At 45.5% G+C, this 18938-nt stretch overlaps 1 protein-coding gene across 2 annotated transcripts in view; it reads left to right on the forward strand.

Annotated features, from left to right (window-relative positions):
- LOC117899064 (extracellular serine/threonine protein CG31145) overlaps positions 1-18912 on the forward strand; it is a 68290-nt gene extending 49378 nt beyond the window's left edge. Inside the window, exons 8-17 of one of the 2 annotated variants that reach the window (XM_034808830.1) lie at positions 1813-2112; positions 8302-8426; positions 9486-9564; positions 10323-10415; positions 12395-12638; positions 15637-15645; positions 15964-16044; positions 16353-16465; positions 17279-17419; positions 17497-18912. In XM_034808830.1, coding sequence (XP_034664721.1) covers positions 1813-2112; positions 8302-8426; positions 9486-9564; positions 10323-10415; positions 12395-12638; positions 15637-15645; positions 15964-16044; positions 16353-16465; positions 17279-17419; positions 17497-17695 — 1384 coding nt within the window. In that variant the 3' untranslated portion in view covers positions 17696-18912. The remainder of the gene's footprint in view (positions 1-1812; positions 2113-8301; positions 8427-9485; positions 9565-10322; positions 10416-12394; positions 12639-15636; positions 15646-15963; positions 16045-16352; positions 16466-17278; positions 17420-17496) is intronic. The other variant, XM_034808831.1, reaches the window with a different exon arrangement.
- Positions 18913-18938: the final 26 nt, after the last annotated feature.

Raw genomic sequence — 18938 nt, forward strand, 5'->3', positions numbered from 1 at the left:
TGGATCTTAATTTTGTCCTAGTTGAGTCATCAATACACCAGTCAGACCCCACCCCAGACTCCCATAAACTTTGAACTGCATTTGATCCTGTTGTTGTCAATCGCAGCTGGTCCCATACATACATATGCACTGGATAGTCCCCTCCCGCCCTGGCCTCCTCCTCATGGTTGTTACAGTGGCAGTTGACTGTTTAATTAACCACATCACAGGGGCAGCTTATGTGGGCAGCATTACGCACATCATGTGACAGTTTAATGAGCAAAGTTTCGCCAGAGTGTAATTAAGTGCACGCCACCATCGATCGCGGCGTGCAGCGAACAGAGAACAGCGAACAGAGCGTAATGCCCCCAAAATGGAGGACAAAACACGGCAAGGCCTGGCCCTGCACGGTCCTCGTATGTATTGTCATTGTCCTTGCCAGGAGGGTTGTGTGGCAGGCGCAGCGGTTGAGGTGGCATGTGGAATCAATTTTGTTTAGGAGCGGAAGGAAGGAAGTGGGAGGGACTTCAATTCACTTAACTTAACTTCACAAGTGTGTACACAAAGGAAGATTTTAATACTTATTAGCACATAAAGTGGCATTATGCGGTTTCCAATAAAATGCGTGAAATCTGCACAAACTCGTTATGGGGGAAAATTCGTGGCAGGCCCGGGGGATAAGTGAAAGCGGCTTTGCCGGATGATATTGTCTAATTCGCTGGGGAATTTGTGAAGAGCAGCAACATAGCGCAACGCCACAAAACCCATCCTCGTGTCACTCTTGGCTCAGACTTTGGCTGGCAAAATGTTAATTGAAAAAGTTTTGCATCCATCGGATGCCTCGTACACATGTGCACACACCTGTCGGGGTGACGGATAAGACAGGATTGAGACGGGGAATTCAGGGGCTCAGAGGAAAGTATCAGCTGCCACAAAAAAAAAGAAGAGAAAAACTTGTGCAACAATTATAAATTGAAAGCGACAATTTGCCGAAATGGAAAGTACTCAGCTTTTTTAGGCAGATTTTCTCTAAGCCAGTCTAATGATGTGCATTTGGTACATGTGAAGAGGCCGTTTGCGAGCATTCATGTCACATTCGTTTTAATGGTCACACAAATGCCAGAATAATTTCATAATTTCCCCACCCAAACTTGGCTCGATCCTAACGAGCGATGGTTAAAGCCAAGAGTCAAGGCTGCCAACAAATTTGCGCAAAACTTTAATTCATTTCTCGAGCGCTCTTTTTGTCTGAAGAAGGCGACGACTAAACTGCAGATGATTACCAAAGCACACAGTGGGAAAAATTCAACAGAATTCGAGAGGTAGACTCCAAGGAATGACACTCTCTAGCAAATGTCAAACTTTGCTCCACTGTGTCGCCAGCTGAGACCCTGCCCTACATGTACGGAGAGGTGGGTGCAGGGCTAGACATTGAAGTGCCTGCAATTTCAGTTTATTGCAGTCAAGTTTGCTCGTGTGCCTGTGTATCTGTGTGTGTGTGGAGGAGAGTGTTCTTCTTAGATAAATGCAACTAAAAGTCGGGGCTGACAAAGTTTCAACTTACCTGCAAGTGCGTGTCTTTAGTTGCTTTGCCAGGGGGCACTTACGCTTACGTAGCTGCTTCTTGCTGCTTGAAGCTAGCTGCCACTTAAAGCCAGCCTCAGCTTCAGCCACTTTGCAGTTGCAATTAGCAACAAGAGCCTGAAGACCATTGTCGAGTATGCCCCAGCATCAGCTGCAACCCCAAGTTAAACCCTCTCCTCCTCCTCGGAGCTAATTATACCACTTTTTTAAGCCGACTTTTAACCATCCTTCTTTCCCCTCTCTTGACAGCAACTCATCTGGCTCCAAGGAGGCATCCACTCAGGCTGCGGCCGCCAGTCAGAGCGGAGGCGTAACCAGCGGCCAGGATGCGGCTGCAGCAGCAGCGGCAGCGGCTGGAGGGTCTGGAGGCGCTGCCGGACCCGGCACTGGCTCCATGCTCTCCACCCGCAAGCCGACGCCTCACGATCGGTATGTGGATCTGCAGAAGCTGCTGTTCACCGACGAGTACTCTCATGTCATTGTGGACAATGCGCCGGATGTGTCCGTGGATAATCCCACCCTGGCCGAGATGCTGCATCGCAAAGCCAGGTGAGTGTGAAGGAGCAGTCCACCTACTTCGAACGGAGAAGGACCATACAGAAAAAGACGAAGAAAATTCAATTTCCCCTAAGCGGAAGGACATAATGCTGGCCCGAGTCCTTGGGCCACTTTAGCAGCCACCAGGCACGTGGTAATTGATATAGGGAGTGGCAAGCTGAAAGCGGGTTGTGTGTGCAACCAGCAGTTGCGGCACTTTTGGGGCCTCAACGGAATTGAAATGATTTTTATTGAAATTTACGCTCCATTTACGTGACACATTTACGCTTTAGACATTTGCTCTACGCTTTACGCTTTACGCTCTACGCTCGACGCTGCCTTCCGTCTTTATCCTCGAGCCCATTCCCGTTGCCGAGAATCCATTCTAGATATCTATATGTCTCTATCTGTTTCGGGTAAGTGTTGCCTGATTGTTGTTGCCGGCGGCAACAGAGTGTAGAAGTGTAGGAGATGTCGCTCACCGATTACGCTGATGAGAGTTTGCCTTGTCTCAACATGGCGTATGCGTAATTTGGCAAGGAAATACAATCAAATAAAACTGCAATAAAGAAATCAATGTGGATTTGCAGCACCCCTGCCCATACCCTCTGCATACACACACACACTTGAGGCTGCAATGAAATTTATTTCGCCGAGTTTTCATTTGATTTTCCTGCTCGGTAATCAGCTTAGTTTCCTCCATCTTCCTTTCGGTATCCCATCCGCATAGCCCCCTCCATTACTCGTTACTTTTTATGCTTTCCTTCGAGTAAATGTTACTCCTTATTTTCCTTTTGCTATTTCCCCCGCTCACAATGAACAGACACTCGAGGAAGCAATGTTGAAGCTTCTGTTCGCTCGAAATCGTTTTGGCAGTTTTTATCAAAATTGAATACGTAGCGTATGAGTAATTTCATTTGCTTCACTAGTTGGCTGAAGATGCATAAAAACACGAGGAGAGCATAGTGTACAGAAAGGCAGGGGTGAAAAGCAAGGGGAGTAGAAAATCGAAAAAGGGGAAAATGCAAAGTGGCAAAAACTTGTCAAACTGAACAGTTTGTTGCTGTTCTTGTTCGTCTGCCTCCTGCACATCCGACTGCTTGTTTTTGGTGTTCCGAGTGGGAGGTGTCGTCTGGGTTGTCTCGGTTGCCACGGGTTGCCGTGGCTCTCTCTCTATCTCTCTCTCTCTCTCTCTGCCGGGTAAGTGGGGGCGTCGGCATTAGCATAAAATGCTTGATTTTCTAATTTATAGCACATCACCGAAAACCAAGCCAGAAAGTTTGCTACACTTTTTTTTCCATGTTGTGAGTGTGTGTTTGGTCTTCCTCACGTAGCTCAAATGCAAATTTCATTAACAAGCGAAATTGCTTCCAGTAAATGTTCGTGGGCACAAAAAGGATAACTTGTGGGAAATAAGAGACTTTGGGACACTCTTTCTAGGATACTCGTTGAAGTTTCTGGAACTTGGATTTGATTTGAATTGAAGTCCAAGAGGTCATCATTCCTATTCTGATTTTTTTGGAATATTAAGTTCACTCATGGATGAAATTTATTTGTATGTTAAGCTTCAGATATATTTAGGCTACCTTTTTGGGGGACTTAAGCTTTGGGCAGTGATATCCATCATGGCTGAAAATTGGATCAAGCCATATCTGGCAGAAGCTGAGGCCCCTGTCGCCTGTCGCTCGTCGCCAGAGATACTATATCTCATTAAAATACTGTCGCTCTGTGGGCAGATGCATGCCGGGGAGTCCCCTTACATGCTTGACGTTGTCTTTTATCTAATTTCCCTTCCCCACAGTGTTGGCTTCTTTCGTTTAGCGGTTTCGGTTCGTGTTCAGTCAGCACTTTTTTTCTTTGCCGAGTGCCGCAGCGCATACTCACACAATGCACCGCAGGTGGATCCGTCTCCATCTCCATCTTTATGAAAATGCACCCAACCGAGCGGTGGTGAAAAAAAAATGTGACATAATGCAAATGTGCCTTAAATTACACGTTGAAATATTAGCTTCAGGCTGAAGAGCCCCAGGTACACACAGTGACTACAAAGGCCTGTCCAACATTAGCTGGGATATAATTACGGCAAGTTGGTGACGCTGATCCTGCCACTACCACTACCACTACCACTGCCACTGTAAGTGGTATGACGCCGTGCCACACTGACATTGCCACTGATTCAGCGAAAGTGCTCGGGTCGGTGCTGGCCGCATCCTTTTGCGGCTTGCGTTTAATTAGTATGACAAATTTTTAATTAGCTTGCAATTGCGACCGCGTTGAGCTGCCACAGAAGAAATCTTATTTCAAGCGAATTACACCCGGACAAAAAGGAGAAATACAAGAAGTTTTAGCAGCTGTCGAGCAGGATGCGAAAGGGGATCCGTCCGAATGCGAATGCGGATTCGGCATGGGGAATGAGGCAGAGGAACGCGCTTAGCAATAAACGACTCAGCTCAGCGTCGACGAGTGTGTAAGACACTGAGCGCTTGCTGACATCTCAAGGATACTCCAGGAAGAGCAGCAGCAGCAGGAGTGCCAGTTCCCCTTCCCCTTTCCAACTTCTTGTTCTTGGGATCCCAGCTGCAGTCGGTTGGCTGTCATTGGTTTTAATGTTCGCGCTCTTGCCGCCGAAGTTTTATCCCAGCTACAATATAAGTTTAATTTCACTTTCTTGTGCCCGGCTTCTCCAACTCCTTGGGCTCCTCTACTCCTTGTTTCTGCCACCGAATTCTCTTCCTTCAACTCTCTGCCAAAGTGTCCGTTGTGTGAGAAGTGCTGCAATCCTGGTACGTCCACCAGGGAACGGCGTCCGTCCCTTCTTTGGTCTTCGTGGTCGCAAAATTTCACACGCACAAACTTTTCCCTTACTCTCTCTCCCTTTCTGTTTGTCTGCCCCTGTCCCTTTGTGGCTGCCTCTCTGTCTATCTGAGGAGCACTTTTGTGGCTGCTGCGGCCTCGGCCTGGTCGCAGCTGCCAGGAGGAAAGTGCGCAAGGAAAACTTTACTGACATTTTCTTATGGGAAAATAATTGCGGGTTGCGGGAGTGCGGGAGTGCGCTCGCGAGTACGCCACTGCGAGGCTTAAGCAAAGGCCAGGACATGCCGGCTGACAGCTGTTATTATAGTACCACCCCGCCCGGTCCAGGATTTGGGCATAGCACTAGGGATAACACCGACAACAATGGTAGGCGGTTAGCAACGCGGCGGCAGCAGAAATATATATCCATTGAAAGCCAGTCACTCGACCAGTCATAATCCTGCGGAAGTTTCCCGTGGACTTTGGAATGTTTTTCGCGGGATGAGCCCGAATCCGGTGGCAATTGAAATTTAATATTGCATTAATTAATAATTTTTTATCTGAGGCGCGAATAACTTGATGGAGACATCATCAGTAGATGCTTAAATTTGTTGTACTGCAAGCAAACTTGACTTATTTCTGGCTTCATCTCCATGGCAGCCTCTTGTCATCCTGTTGGATCGTCAAACCAAGCGCAATTAAGCTGATTAGTGGGCGTCATTCAAAGATGGTCGACCGCCCACCGTCCCGGCCTTCGTTAACATTTAAATTTAATTTCCGCTAAACATAACTCAAAGTAAACTCTTGACGCAAGTAACCGCCAGGAACGTGCTACTGCCAAACAAGCATACCACACCCACTGGCTGCAGCGTGGTGTGTGGGAGGGTTGCCACGACCAATTATATGAAAATCTCTTTTTCAATTACATATACTATACATACATAAATAAATTACTACATACATTTCTACATATGTATTTGTTTCTTCTCTGCTCGTTTCATTTTACTTTGTATTATTTGTTGTTGTCGTTTGCAACGTCGTTGAGTTGTCAACGCTTTTGCATAACAAAGTTTTGCGCGGGTTTTAGCCAAGTGGCAAAAGGGAGAAGGGAGAAGGTGCTCAGCAGGGGGAAGGGGCGATGGTGGTTTGTTAGCCCCTTGCGTTGCCTCGCTGTAACTGCGGTTGTCAGCATTTCGCGTGTATGAGCGGGAGAGAGAGAGAGAGTATACGCGGGTTTGTGTGCATTTTGAGCCACGCGTCACGTGCCATATTTCTATCTCTCTCTCTCTCTCGCTTTTGCACACATATCTTCCGCTCTACCTCTCTCTCTTCCTCTTTGTCTCTCTGTCCATTTTACTTTCGCTTGTAATGCGATTTCGGGTTTTTGTTGACTGGCGGCCGCTGCAACTGATTTACGTGACTCAATTACAAAAGGGATTTGAATTTTGGATTTGCCATCCCCATATGGATTTTTTTCCCCTTTGTGGGTTTTCTTCGTAGCACCGAGACCCAAAAATGCAACAGCTTGAAATGGTGCCCAGTTGGAAGGGCAGCAAGACCCAAAACTATTGGCAAAACATTCGAGCCAAGCCGCTTCTGACCGCAGGCCATGGATTGTGTGGACAGGGTCCAGTGCTTAGTCAATGTCCACAGCGGGAGGCTTCATCAATTACGCAGGTTCTAGGGTGGCAACTCTAACTCTATCCCGCATCCTGCTTTTGTGGTGAATTCTTCTGTTGCTTCTGCAGCTCTCTCTCACCCTAGCTATCTTCCTTTTGTTTCTGGTGCTGGTGCTGGTTCTGCTGTTGGTTTTGCACCACAGTTGACAAATGAAACATACGCACGACTTTGACTCTGCCATGGCAACATTATGATGCATACTTTGTGGCACGAATGAAGCATGTGTTTCTGCCACTGCTTTGACCCCTTTCGATGGCACTTACCAGAGCGAAGAACCAACCTCCAAGGCCAGGAACCCTTGTCAATTTCTCGCTTTGCGGTGGCTTCTCCTCATGATAATTGCCGCTTGGCCCTGATGGCAATTAAACTTCTACCAGAGCTGGAAGTGGCTTTAAAGCACAGCTCATTGCTAAGCAAAGCAGACAGTCCGGATGCTGTCACCGTTTCCATAAAACGTTGAAATATTGAAAGTCATTCCGTGCACAAGAAGGTTGCCATCTAGACATTTGTTTCCTTCCGGTTCCTTTCGAACAAACGGTTAGATAAAGACGTCGAAAAGACTCTGAGTGAGAGTTAAAGACGGGGGCAGCGGCGGCATAAAAAGCGTTAAGTGTTGAACATCCCACACAGACACGTCAACGGGCAAATTGTGACAGAGAGAAGGCAGTCCAGGCAACCGGAAAGGGTGCGAAAGAATGAGTTATGTGGATGCCATCGAGAGCAGCCAGGGGGACAGCGGACTGCAGCCCCGGATATGACTTCATTATCGTGATAAACTTGGCGCACAATGGAGCAAGCAGAAATCATTTCTCATTCCACAGCATCATGCTCCATCATTTTTGGCCAAGTGCCGGGGCAACCAACACAGAAGTGGCAGCAGCAGCAGCAGCAGAAATATCAGCTAGATTTCAGTGGAAAGTTTTGCATTTCAATTTGTCATGACTGCTGGGATAATTTGTTGTCTGCAGTGCAATAGAGAAAGCCACTGCCAAAACTTAACACGAAGTGGGGGAAGGGAAGAACAGCAGAAATTGGAAATAGAGGACTTTACTTTACTTTGGTTTGAACATTTTGCAGCTTACATTCTGGCCATCGGTTTTTGTGCTCGACCAGTACAAATTGGACTGAATGCGAATGTGAATAGGAATCGGAAATCACACAACGAGTTGTAACTGCAAGCTAGGGCTTAAGACAAACGCATTTGCCATGTGAGCGGCACATGTCAAAAACGAGAGACTAAAGCATAATCGTCGAGGAAAAGATAGTTTCTGGCAATTGCCAGGCGGCAGAAAAATGCAGGGCACTACCAAAAGATTACGGCTGATATGGGTGGTGCCTTGGCATTTGCAAACCAAATTGTCATGACAGGCAGACACACAGACACCCAGACAGACTGACAGATAGACAGAAGGGAGAGATGGAATGAACCCTTTCCTGGTCTCCGTCTGTGTGCATTGCTTTGACAAATCAATGTGAGAAATCTTGATATGCAGCCCAGAGCATGGCATACTTATGAGGGAGCCCGACCAGACCCAAATAAAATTGAATCGAACGAACGAAGACAGTTGCCCTACCAAGAACCCCAAACCCAAGCCCATACCCACTCCCTGCCTGATTGTCCCTACGGTTTCCTTTTTGTGCCTTTGAAACGACAGCTGGCTTAGGGCTTCGATGCTCGATTTTTACTTACATTTGCAACATTTTGTTTCTGTTCTGTTCTTCCTGCAGTGCCAATGCCAGCAATTTGGAGCGCTTCCAATTGCGCATCACGAAGAAGGAGCTGTACGGCGAACAGGACACTCTGGTGGATGCGGTGCTACGTGACATGATCAAGCTGCCAATACAGCATGTTGGTAAGACATTCTCCTCCTATACTCGTATCTTTCTTCTGCTTCTGCAAGTGTGGGTTTGTAAAGTCATAAATACTCGTAGTCGTAGTCGTACTCTTAAACTTGCAAAGTTTGTTGGCCTCTGCCTGTGGGATTAGATGTGTCCTGGCTTGGGGAGTCCGGAGTGGCACATTTAACTCAATTATGGAGGGGAGAGAGAGCCTCGAGCCGCTGGATTGTTGAGGTGCTGCTGTGAAACTATTTCCATTTGAAAGTTTTACCAGCGCCTTCATTAAAGTCTTAATTTATTAATAATAAACTTTTAACAGCAGTGTCTCCCAGCAACAAAAAGAAAACTCATTTGCCACTAGGGGGAAAATGAGAGACATGGAGAGCGGTGCCACACACAGTGCAACAATGACACTTTCGTGGCATAATTGTTGCAACTTTGCCTCCGAAAGGGCTCTTTCCGGCACTGGCAAGCATTTATCACGGATACGTTTACAAATAACTTCTTCTAACACACATTTGCAGCCAGGACATGGCCGGGGAGCAACTTTCGAGTCATAACTCATAAGTAAAGTAGAATCACCGCCGCTCTGCAGCTCTCCACATTGTCCGGCCTTTGTTTTCTATTTAACATCGAATGAAATGCGGTTTAATTTTCTCGTTTTTGGCCAGCCCCATCCCGAGTCCCCGAGTCTGAAATGTGGCCAATAAGCCCCTACTGTCTATTATTTTAATGGTCAATGCACTCAGTTGACTTCACATACAAAAACAGAACAGAAACCTAAAGTGGTTTGAGGATCCTTTATGTGGCTGCGCTTACGTAATATTTATGGTTTTTTTTGAGCCTTTTCAAATGCAATTTAATTGGTATTAAGTCAAGTGTGTTTTGTGTTTTTGGGATTCTGGTTTGGCAACAGATTCAAAGCCGATTCCAAAAAGAAGAGTCATTGAATTGGGAATACAATATTTCATGATATTCTCTTGGTTTTGGTTTTTGCTTCAATTAATTTCGAGTGCCTGATTAATTTACATTCATTTCACCACTTGGTTTTTTCTCTCTCTCTCTTTTTGCAGTGCAAAAGGAGGGCGGCACCCAGCTGAAATTGATCATTGAATATCCGAACGATATCAAGGCCTTAATGAAGCCGATGCGGTAAGTATGGCCGTGGCGAAGACTGCCGGCCATCGACTCTTCAACGCATCCACCGCTTAATGCATTTGCCTGCTGTCCCTGTCCCGTAATGAATGAAACTTTTGCCCACTTGTCGACAACACTTTCCCATTTTCCGAGTATATAAAAATCCGCACATTTTCGCTGACTTTCCCAGCGACTTGCATGTCGATGGAAATTCCGACGTTTTGCGGTGGTCCCTTCAAGCTGTGAGCAAATTTAAAACATTTATGCACTTTTTAATGAGATTTAAACGCGTTGCCTTGGTCAATGTGTCCTTCCATTGGGAAACCTCGGACAGGACCTGGGAGCTGAGACCTGGATGTGGAGCTGTAGCTGCAGCTGAAGGTGTATGTGGAGCACGAGCTGGAGCTGGAGCAGCTGCCAAAGTGCAAAGTGTCCTTTTAATGCCATTCATTTGCAATTTAAATGAATGGTTGCTCGTCTCTTTTTTTAAATATTTTCTTTTTAATTGCAGTCCCCGCTTCGTGTGGGGTTCGTGTAAGTAATTAAGCCGGCACATAGCACTGCAGGTGCTCTGCTGTCACACCACAAACCTCTGCTCCTGCTCCAGTTCCTGCCCCTAAAGTGGCCACCCACGCAAATGCATTAAGCTGGTGACAGACGCCCGCAGTTTCTATTCAATTCATTCTGTGGCACGATGCCCTTTTCCCTTTTCCCTGCCACCTGCTACTTGCCTCCTGCCACCTTTCTCAGCTGTCTGATTTACATTTCCACAGGTTTCCCAGGGACCAGCAAACGCTACCCAATCATTTCTACTTCACGGACTATGAGCGACACAACGCCGAGATTGCTGCCTTCCACTTGGACAGGTGAGTCCCGTTTCAGTTTCCTTCCTCGTACCCCTCTCCACACAGGAATTGCGGAATGCATTTTTTGTGGCATTTTGTTCGGCTTAAACCATTCCGCATCCGATGTAAATGTCTGGCATACTGCCTGCACGAGTATTTATTTTTCATTTAATTTTCAATTATACGCAAATATTTATGCTGAAATGTTCATGAAATGCCACCGCAACATCAGCAGGAGAGCAACAGAACATTTTTTAATTGAAATCAATTTGAAATATTCAATTAGGTAAACATAAACGGTATCTGAAGGGAATCAATTGTGGGCGGCTGGGGCTTGCGGTCGGAAAAACAGTTTCAAACTTAATTTGCATAAAAATATTCATTATGCAATATTCTGGAATATTTTTCTGACATTCCTTTGGATTATTACAGCTGACTCGACAGCTAGAGTTTGAGTCCCTTTGAGTTTTTTTTACACATTTATGACTTTTTGGAGTTTTATTTTTCGGGTTTTCTGGTACCTGACAAAGCAATCAAATTAACCAATTTTCTGGCAATGTTAGCCAGAGCATTCCCTGGGCCTACATTCGGCATTCAAATTTATGATACTTTTTGGCAATTTGAAAGCCACAAGGATGCCTGACCTTCTGCGATTAGAAGGCTGCCCAATAATCCTGGCCCCCTCCAACAAACACACACACACTCACACCCTCTCTCTTCTCTTCGTAAACGGACACATGCTGAGGTCAGTCCGCAGTCAATTTATGTTCATTATTTATGATGGGCCGTCGCATAAAATAAAAAATGTTCATACACTTACCCTCTCGCACAGACATGCACACACACATGAACATAAGGACGGGGGCCAAATGGCGCCATTAAATGATATTTAAGATTATTTTTCAAGCCAACACGAAGAGAGAGAGGTGTAGCTGTGGGTGGGGAAAAAAGGATATGACGCCAACGCATGTAAATTATGTGGGCAAATAAATTTGGACATCCCAGCGATCCCGACCCTGAGTTCCGACTACGAGGAGACCCTTTCATGGCTAATTAACTTGGCCAAGTCCATGGCCTCGCTAGGCCATGGCTGACATGTTCCCCAGTAATTTAGACTGCAAATTGTCTGCATAGTTAGCAGCTGCTTGCGTTTGACAAAACTTTGACAGCGAGGTTAATTGCCAGTTCGTGTCCCCTGTCCGGTCTGGAGCTCCCCGCTGAGGCATTTTTGAATTCAGATAAGGCGTCATAACTTGTGTAATTGTTGTGGCTGCCACACGCAGGCAAGCCCCCGCATGGCCCCACCAACATCCCCAACATCCACATCGATGGCGAGTACCAATCCTCCAGAGTTGGCCCCACTGCAACGGCAAACTTTGAGCTCAGCTTGGGCTGTCAGCCCACTAATGGAGTGTGCCCCAAACTTCTGGAAGATATAAATTTATCGCACTTTCCCCTCACCCCTTGACCCCAAGACAATAAACATTTCCCCATTTTGCGATATAATTTTGTGGGCGAAACACTTTAACCCCATTGCGAGGCAGACAGAATGGCCCGAAAAGATTGTCTGAAGATTTATGCAGTAATTGGATTTGAAATCTATTTTCTGTTTTCCAATCAATCGGATTAAAGTTTTGTTTAAACAGCTCAAAATTGATGAGCAAAGCATTGGGCTACGCAATCGTTACTGTCAGATATACATTGTTGCCATGGACTGTACTCTGCAGAAGTATCTGTCGATGTGGCTGCCACGTGCAATGAATTAACTCAATTGTTTTGGTTTTTGTTTCCCCGAGTGAATAAGGAAATATTCAACCGATTGTTCTTCCTCTTTTTCCACCGAATCTTTTCTTTTGCCTTATTCTTGATTACGCATTTCGCTTCACACTCCGAGCAGTTTCTCGCTTTCTGTGTGTCTCCGCCATTAAGGAAATGTTTCTCTTGTTTTTACTTTTTCTGGCCTTTTTATTAACCGTTCTTTTCGATGTCTCTGGTTACAGGATACTGGGATTCCGGCGTGCCATGCCTGTGGCGGGACGTACACTGAACATTACGACCGAAATTTATCAACTGGCCGAGGAGAATTTATTGAAGACCTTCTTTGTTTCGCCATCGCTGAATTTATGCTTCCATGGCAAGTGCTCCTACTATTGTGACACCTCGCATGCCATCTGCGGTAACCCGGACCTGCTCGAGGGCTCCTTTGCCGCCTTTCTGCCCAACTTTGAGTCGGGAAATCGCAAGGTATGTACCATTCCCCATCATCCCATACTATACCATGCCACGCCATGCCATGCCATCCCGCACAACCGCACGCATGGGGCTCGCTTCGCTTGGATCTATCTCCCTCATGTCTCTCACGGCTGTCGTAGTCATGAGGAGCTCGACCAGACCCAACCCCAGGCCCAGCCCACGCCACCGCCACAGGCTGGGCTAAGTGGTTTTTGATTAATGCACGGCCAGCTCTCAGCACTGCGCCAGATTACAATTTATGTGCTGTGGTTCGCCCGCTTTCATTACTAATTTCGTTCGCTTGGCCAGGCCAAATAACAAATCACTTTATTTACTCAGAATGTAGTATGTTGTGGCCAGCAACAGGTAACCCATGGGGCTCCAGACTGGCTCTGATTCCTAGAACTACCCAAGCATTCGCGCACCACCCAAACCCACCAAATCCGATCCGACCCAACCCGCTGGTGAGTGACCCAATTAGGGGGCTCAAAGCATAAAAAACAGCTCATTTATAGAGAGGCAAGGAGGAGGTATTTTTAAAAAATTACCTTCAATGCTTCTAAAGCAAAAAGGAGAAACTCTCTTTTAATTTACATAATTTTTTGTATCCTTTGTTTGTTTGTGCGACTCGTTTACCGCTCCCCATCCTTTGCCGGAGCCACTCGGCAATTTCATTCATTCATTTGGCTGCTGAATTAAGAGCAAAATATTGTATCAGTTCTTGAGCGTCTGGTAGAGCGTAAAATGAAATGTTTAAATGCAGTGCTCGTACTTCGGCTCGGACCGGGTCTGGATCTCCGTTTCTCTGACATTAATAAATTCTAGTGTCCACTCCATCAAAACGGAGCAGATTTAGGAGAAAAAAGGACAGCTTTTAAATGCAAATTACCAAAAAATTAAAGCCTTTGCTGGTCTCCGTCCCCATCACCCTGACCGTCTCCAAGACCATAAAAAGGGTTTATACCTCCCACACAGATTTTCCCCACAATCAGGCCTGTCCCACAGATATGCAGAGGCTTTTTATTTTTAGTCTATTTTATACATATATTTTTTAGTATCCTTGCCCCGAGCCTCAAAGGAATAATTCTCTTTATTTCCCCTTTTTTTTGCGGCTGGCTCTCAAAACAGTTTACAAGTAGAAAATGGTTAAGTGTATACTTGAGATTTGGCGTAAGGCGAAACTGTAAATTATGCACAAGAGATCATTTTTCTTTTCCCTCCATTTTTCACTCCTCCTGCAGCTCTCTCTGTCTCTGTCTCTGTGCCATTCTCCCTTTTCGTATCCGTATCCGTATCCGTTTCTGTTTCCCCCTTTTCTCTGTTTGCTCTGTTCGGGTTTTCCATCGCCCTGGGGGCCCAAGTTGGTTAGATGTAAACAACGAGAACATTTTTTTCTGTAGCAGAACAGAATTTTAATTAAGTTGCAAATTTGATTTGCACGCTTGTTAAATGCTTTGGGGATTACCAGAAAGATTGGGTATGGAGAAAAAAAATGGCTCAAATGAGTGGAGAATCAATATAGGAGGAGCACTTAAGGTGCGAGAATAGGTAGATGTTCTGTGTGCTGAAACAGTTACAAAGGTGGCAAAGTGAACTGCAAAAGACAACCATTGGAAATTGTAGCTCTTACTTTGTTTCCAAGTAGAAAGTTAGGATACACAGCTTCACTTTTAACCTTCGCAGCATGTGATTTTCTTATACGAAAAAACATAGGCCACTCGTACATGTTTTACATATTTATAGTTAACAAATAATTAAACAAATTAGCCGTGCAAATCGAGGAATAACATGTTCGGTTTTACATCAGTCTTATTTGTTTACATCTGTCAGTTATAAATGTTAATTGGTCTGATGGACTACTAATTAATTAACATATCAAATAATACATTAACATGAGAAATTCTGTTTGTTATAAAAGCATTTACATGACATACAAATATGCATATGCCAGTTTTTATTGGCTCGCTTTTTTACTAACAATTTTCATAAATATTTACTGAAAAATTCCACTTGTGCACATTCTTCTTTAAGTTACTATGAAACTATGTAGAAGCATACAATATTCATACCGCATTATAAATATTCGAAACCCATTTTTCATAGAGAATGCCCTAAAAATGTCCACTAAAGTCATTTCCCATTCCACCATTCATCTTTAAGTGTCTTTCTCGCGGTGGTTGCTCAGGTTCCGCGCATTTATCAAGGGCATTTAACGCGTTGCTAACAAAAATTGCAAATTGCTTTCCTCACATTTGCCGCATTCCGTTGCTTCCAACCGTATCTACCGCTGCCATCCCACCGCTATCCTTATAGAATTTAATTTTTTGCATGATTTATGCATTTTTTGGGAGTTGACCTGTGGCGGTGAGATGATGAAGAAAAGGGTAGTAGGGTACAGCATTGCATTCTATGCCAAAAAATAAAAATAAAAAATTACACTAAAAAACGGCGGATTTCCCTGCACCACGCTCTTTCTCATACCAAGGACCCATTCCATTCCATTCCATTGCTGTCACCATTCCACCGTTAACTTACCTCACCTTTGTGCTTTATGTTTGCTTCTGCCTCCTGCGCTTTTTGTTGTAGTTTGTTGCTTTTCCCGCAGTTTCCGTGGTGTATGTGTGGCGGGGGTTTGGTTTTGCTTTGCACCGCTTGTTGTTGCTGCTGCTGCGTTCTGAGACCGTTAACCCCCCCACGAGGCTTCCGGTCATTACACACTATGGTCACGCCCACTCTGCATAAAACGCCCAACGCGCTGAGCTTTTATTATGCATTTTTTTCTCGCTTCCTCGCTCGCCCCAAATGTTGTTTTTTAATTCCTTTACATTTATTTTATATAATTTTTGTTGTTGCTGCTTCTACGCCGCCTCTCGCTCCCGCTCCTGCTCCCGTTCCTGTTCTTGTTCCTGTTTCTGTTGCTGTTCCTGTTCCTCCATCGCGTTTTTGTCGTTGTTGTTGTCCTCGGGCTTGCCCCTCCTCCACATAAAAATGTACCCCTTGGCCTGTCCAGGGTCGGAAGGTAAGTTGCGGTTGGAGCGCCACACAGTGAGGAGGAAAAAGTCAAACGGGAGCAAAACTTTTATTGCCCTTCTTCTGGCCAGCAAATAATTTAATTTAAGCAAAATTAATTTCGCTGCAGTTGGAGGAATTCTCCAAAGAGAAAGTGAACGAGAAGCCGCCATAAAGCAAAATGCGAAATTAATATTCTTACATTTTAACCGAATGCCTCGTGCTAAGACAGGACTGTCTGCCCCGATTCCCGTAGTCGTACTGTGTTTCGGAATGGAAATTGATTTTATGTTGCATTCTTTTCTGTTCTGTTCTGCTCCTTCCACAGCTCTGGCGGCATCCTTGGCGACGCTCCTATCACAAGCGGAAGAAGGCTCAGTGGGAGACAGATGCCCATTACTGTGCCCTGGTATGTATTTGCTCGTTTGATTGGTAGGGGGGTGGGGAAAAGAGAATGGACATTCAGGCAAAGGGAGTCTCCTCCATTCCGGACTCTGAGGAGCGCCTTCCGTTGCGGTTACTTTTATTTAATTTGCATTTAAACTCGATTGAAATGCAAATGTTTTTATTGTGGTCCGACCCAGACCCGGAGTTGACTTAATTAAGACATCTCTGGTTCCATTTTCCTCTTTTGCATTCCCCCTCCCCGCTAGGAATTTTCTCTGGCTTGGATGCAACTTAATTTTGCATTTGATTTTCACCCTAAAACCCACTTAGGTCCGTGATATTCCACCCTATGACGAGGGCAGGCGGCTGTACGACCTCATGGACATGGCCGTCTTTGATTTCCTCACTGGCAACATGGATCGTCATCATTATGAGACTTTCAAGTGAGTATATTGAGGGGTATGTGTTGGTTGGGGGAGCTGGGGCTTAGCTGCATATGTGCACATGGCTGTCCTTGGCATGGCAACTAATGCGATCGGTTTATTTCCGCACACATGGCTCTGTTGGCTTCCTGCCTCGCTGCCGCTCACTGCCTCTCACTGCAAACCACTGCCTCCCACTGTCTAGCTATGGCAACGGCAATGGCTCTGGCTGCTTTTAGCACGTTACGTATATGCCTCATATGCGGCCGCCTAAGCGCATGCATTTGGCAGGGATATGCCAGCACCTGCATGCCAAGCAGCTACAGGAAAAGCGGCAGCAACAGCAACAGCTACAGCCATGGCCGCAGGAACAACAGTCAGAGCAGGTCCAGGAGCCAGGCAGTGCCACGGAAAGATATTCCCCAACCTGTCTGTCAAAAGGTTACAAAACATCTCAGCCTCGTAAGCCGCCACTACCATGGCCGCACATCATCGATGCTGGCTCGGGGAAGTGGCCGGGAACAGGCCAGCTCTAAGACCAGGAACCATGCCAGGTGCCATGTGACTTGGCTCCTACTAAATTGTTTGTTATGCAAAAGCGTTTGTTGGGCTTATGGCGATGTCATCGCCGGCACCCTACCGCCCTGCTCATCCTGCTCACACATGACTGAGCCAATCCAATCCGAGCATCCGTGCGGTGATTGCGTCTGAGTCTGGCACTTTCCCCACATATTGCCAGGCAATTATCCAGGATATCTGCCAGGAGGAGGCTGATGGGGTTTCTGAGTGCTGCATCCATTTTAATTCGGTCTTGATTTTTCACTTGCATTACAGAGTCTACGGCAATGAGACGTTTCCCCTGCACTTGGACCATGGGCGTGGATTTGGTCGTCCTTTCCATGACGAGCTCTCCATCCTGGCGCCCGTCCTACAGTGCTGTGTGATCCGCAAGTCAACGCTGATCAGGCTGCTTGAGTGAGTGTACCCCAAGAGAGTGCAAAATCACAAATCCCAATACTGACACCGTGAAATGTTTGATTTTTACTTCGAAGGTTCCACAATGGTCCCAAGACGCTGTCGCAGCTGATGAGCGATTCGCTGGGCAACGATCCCGTGAATCCGGTGCTCTGGCAGCCTCATCTGGATGCCCTCGATCGGCGCACGGGAATCATTTTGCAGAGCATACGGGATTGCATAAAGAGGAATCCCCCCGGCGAGGTGGACGCCTCCGAGAATGACCTGTCCTCATAGCGCTAGGAATGGAGCGCGTGGCAGAACCAACAAAAGCATCCTAGAGCATTAGCTTACACCCCTAGCTATTAGTTGCGTGTCCTGTGTGTTGTCCAATGACGAAAAGGAAACGGAATTTAGAGTTACAGTTCGTGGCAATCGATATTTGTAAAAGATCTGCGTCCTAAGTGAAATATCTCCTTGTCGCTCTGTCTGCACATACCAAAAAGGCAGAAACCAGATGCCAGAAATGAGAGCCCAGCCAGAGGCAAGGCCAGAAATTAATGTTAGTTAATATGATTTTCCACCCCGTTTATGTTTGTGGAGCCACCGAAAGAGTTGGCCAGCCAGCGACTAGTGGAGTGACCCGTTCGGAGAGTAGTTTAAAGTGGTTTGGCCATGAAAATTGAGTACCTCCCCATACCAATACATACACACACACACCCACAACATAGTGGGTGCCAAAAGTACACAAACTAACTTGAAGGCAAGAGTAAAACTAAAGCTAAAGAAAACTGAACTCTGCAGAACACTTGGCCGGCGTTCACAGGAATGAAACTTGTTCAAAAGACTATAAACATAAAAAGAAAACTGAAACTGAAACTAAAACGGAAACGGAAAAATGAAACTATTTTCTAAATATTTATTTATAATTTTTTCATACATTTTACACACACACACACAACTTTGATGGGCATACACTTATCGCGTATGCAAATTGCCAGCTCCTACCCCAGGCCCAATGAAACCCTCCCTACCCCACAATTCTTAAGAAAAGTTGTTGCAAATTTAGTTGGTAAGTTAACATAACTTTATGATCGATATCAGGCGTAGCTTTATCCGGATCCGGGTGGGTGTGTAACCGCCTGCCCTGGTCCTTCTTCTTAGTTAGTCCAATTAGTTCCAGCGAAAATCATGTATGTATGTACTTCACCTAGTGGGAAACAAATCAAAAACAAACACACTACACTACTGTTAAAAACTAATTATTATTACCGAGTATATACATAACTAAGTTACATTTGTTATTTTTATTATTGTAACATCTTTGAATTGTACCTTATGATGTGGTTGCAGTGACATAGAACTGCATAAATTGTTTTGTTTGCCCGTAGACACATTGTGAACAGAGTGAGGAAAAAACATAGACGAAAGAATACAAAAATTGTGTTAGAATTAGTAAAAATTTTAGTGACAATTTCAGAAATAATTAATAAAAAAAAGTACCAAAGAAAACTTTTTGTTTCTGTTATACTTTGCCTCG

This window comes from Drosophila subobscura, chromosome O (assembly GCF_008121235.1).
Source record: "Drosophila subobscura isolate 14011-0131.10 chromosome O, UCBerk_Dsub_1.0, whole genome shotgun sequence".
NCBI classification, from domain to species: domain Eukaryota; kingdom Metazoa; phylum Arthropoda; class Insecta; order Diptera; family Drosophilidae; genus Drosophila; species Drosophila subobscura.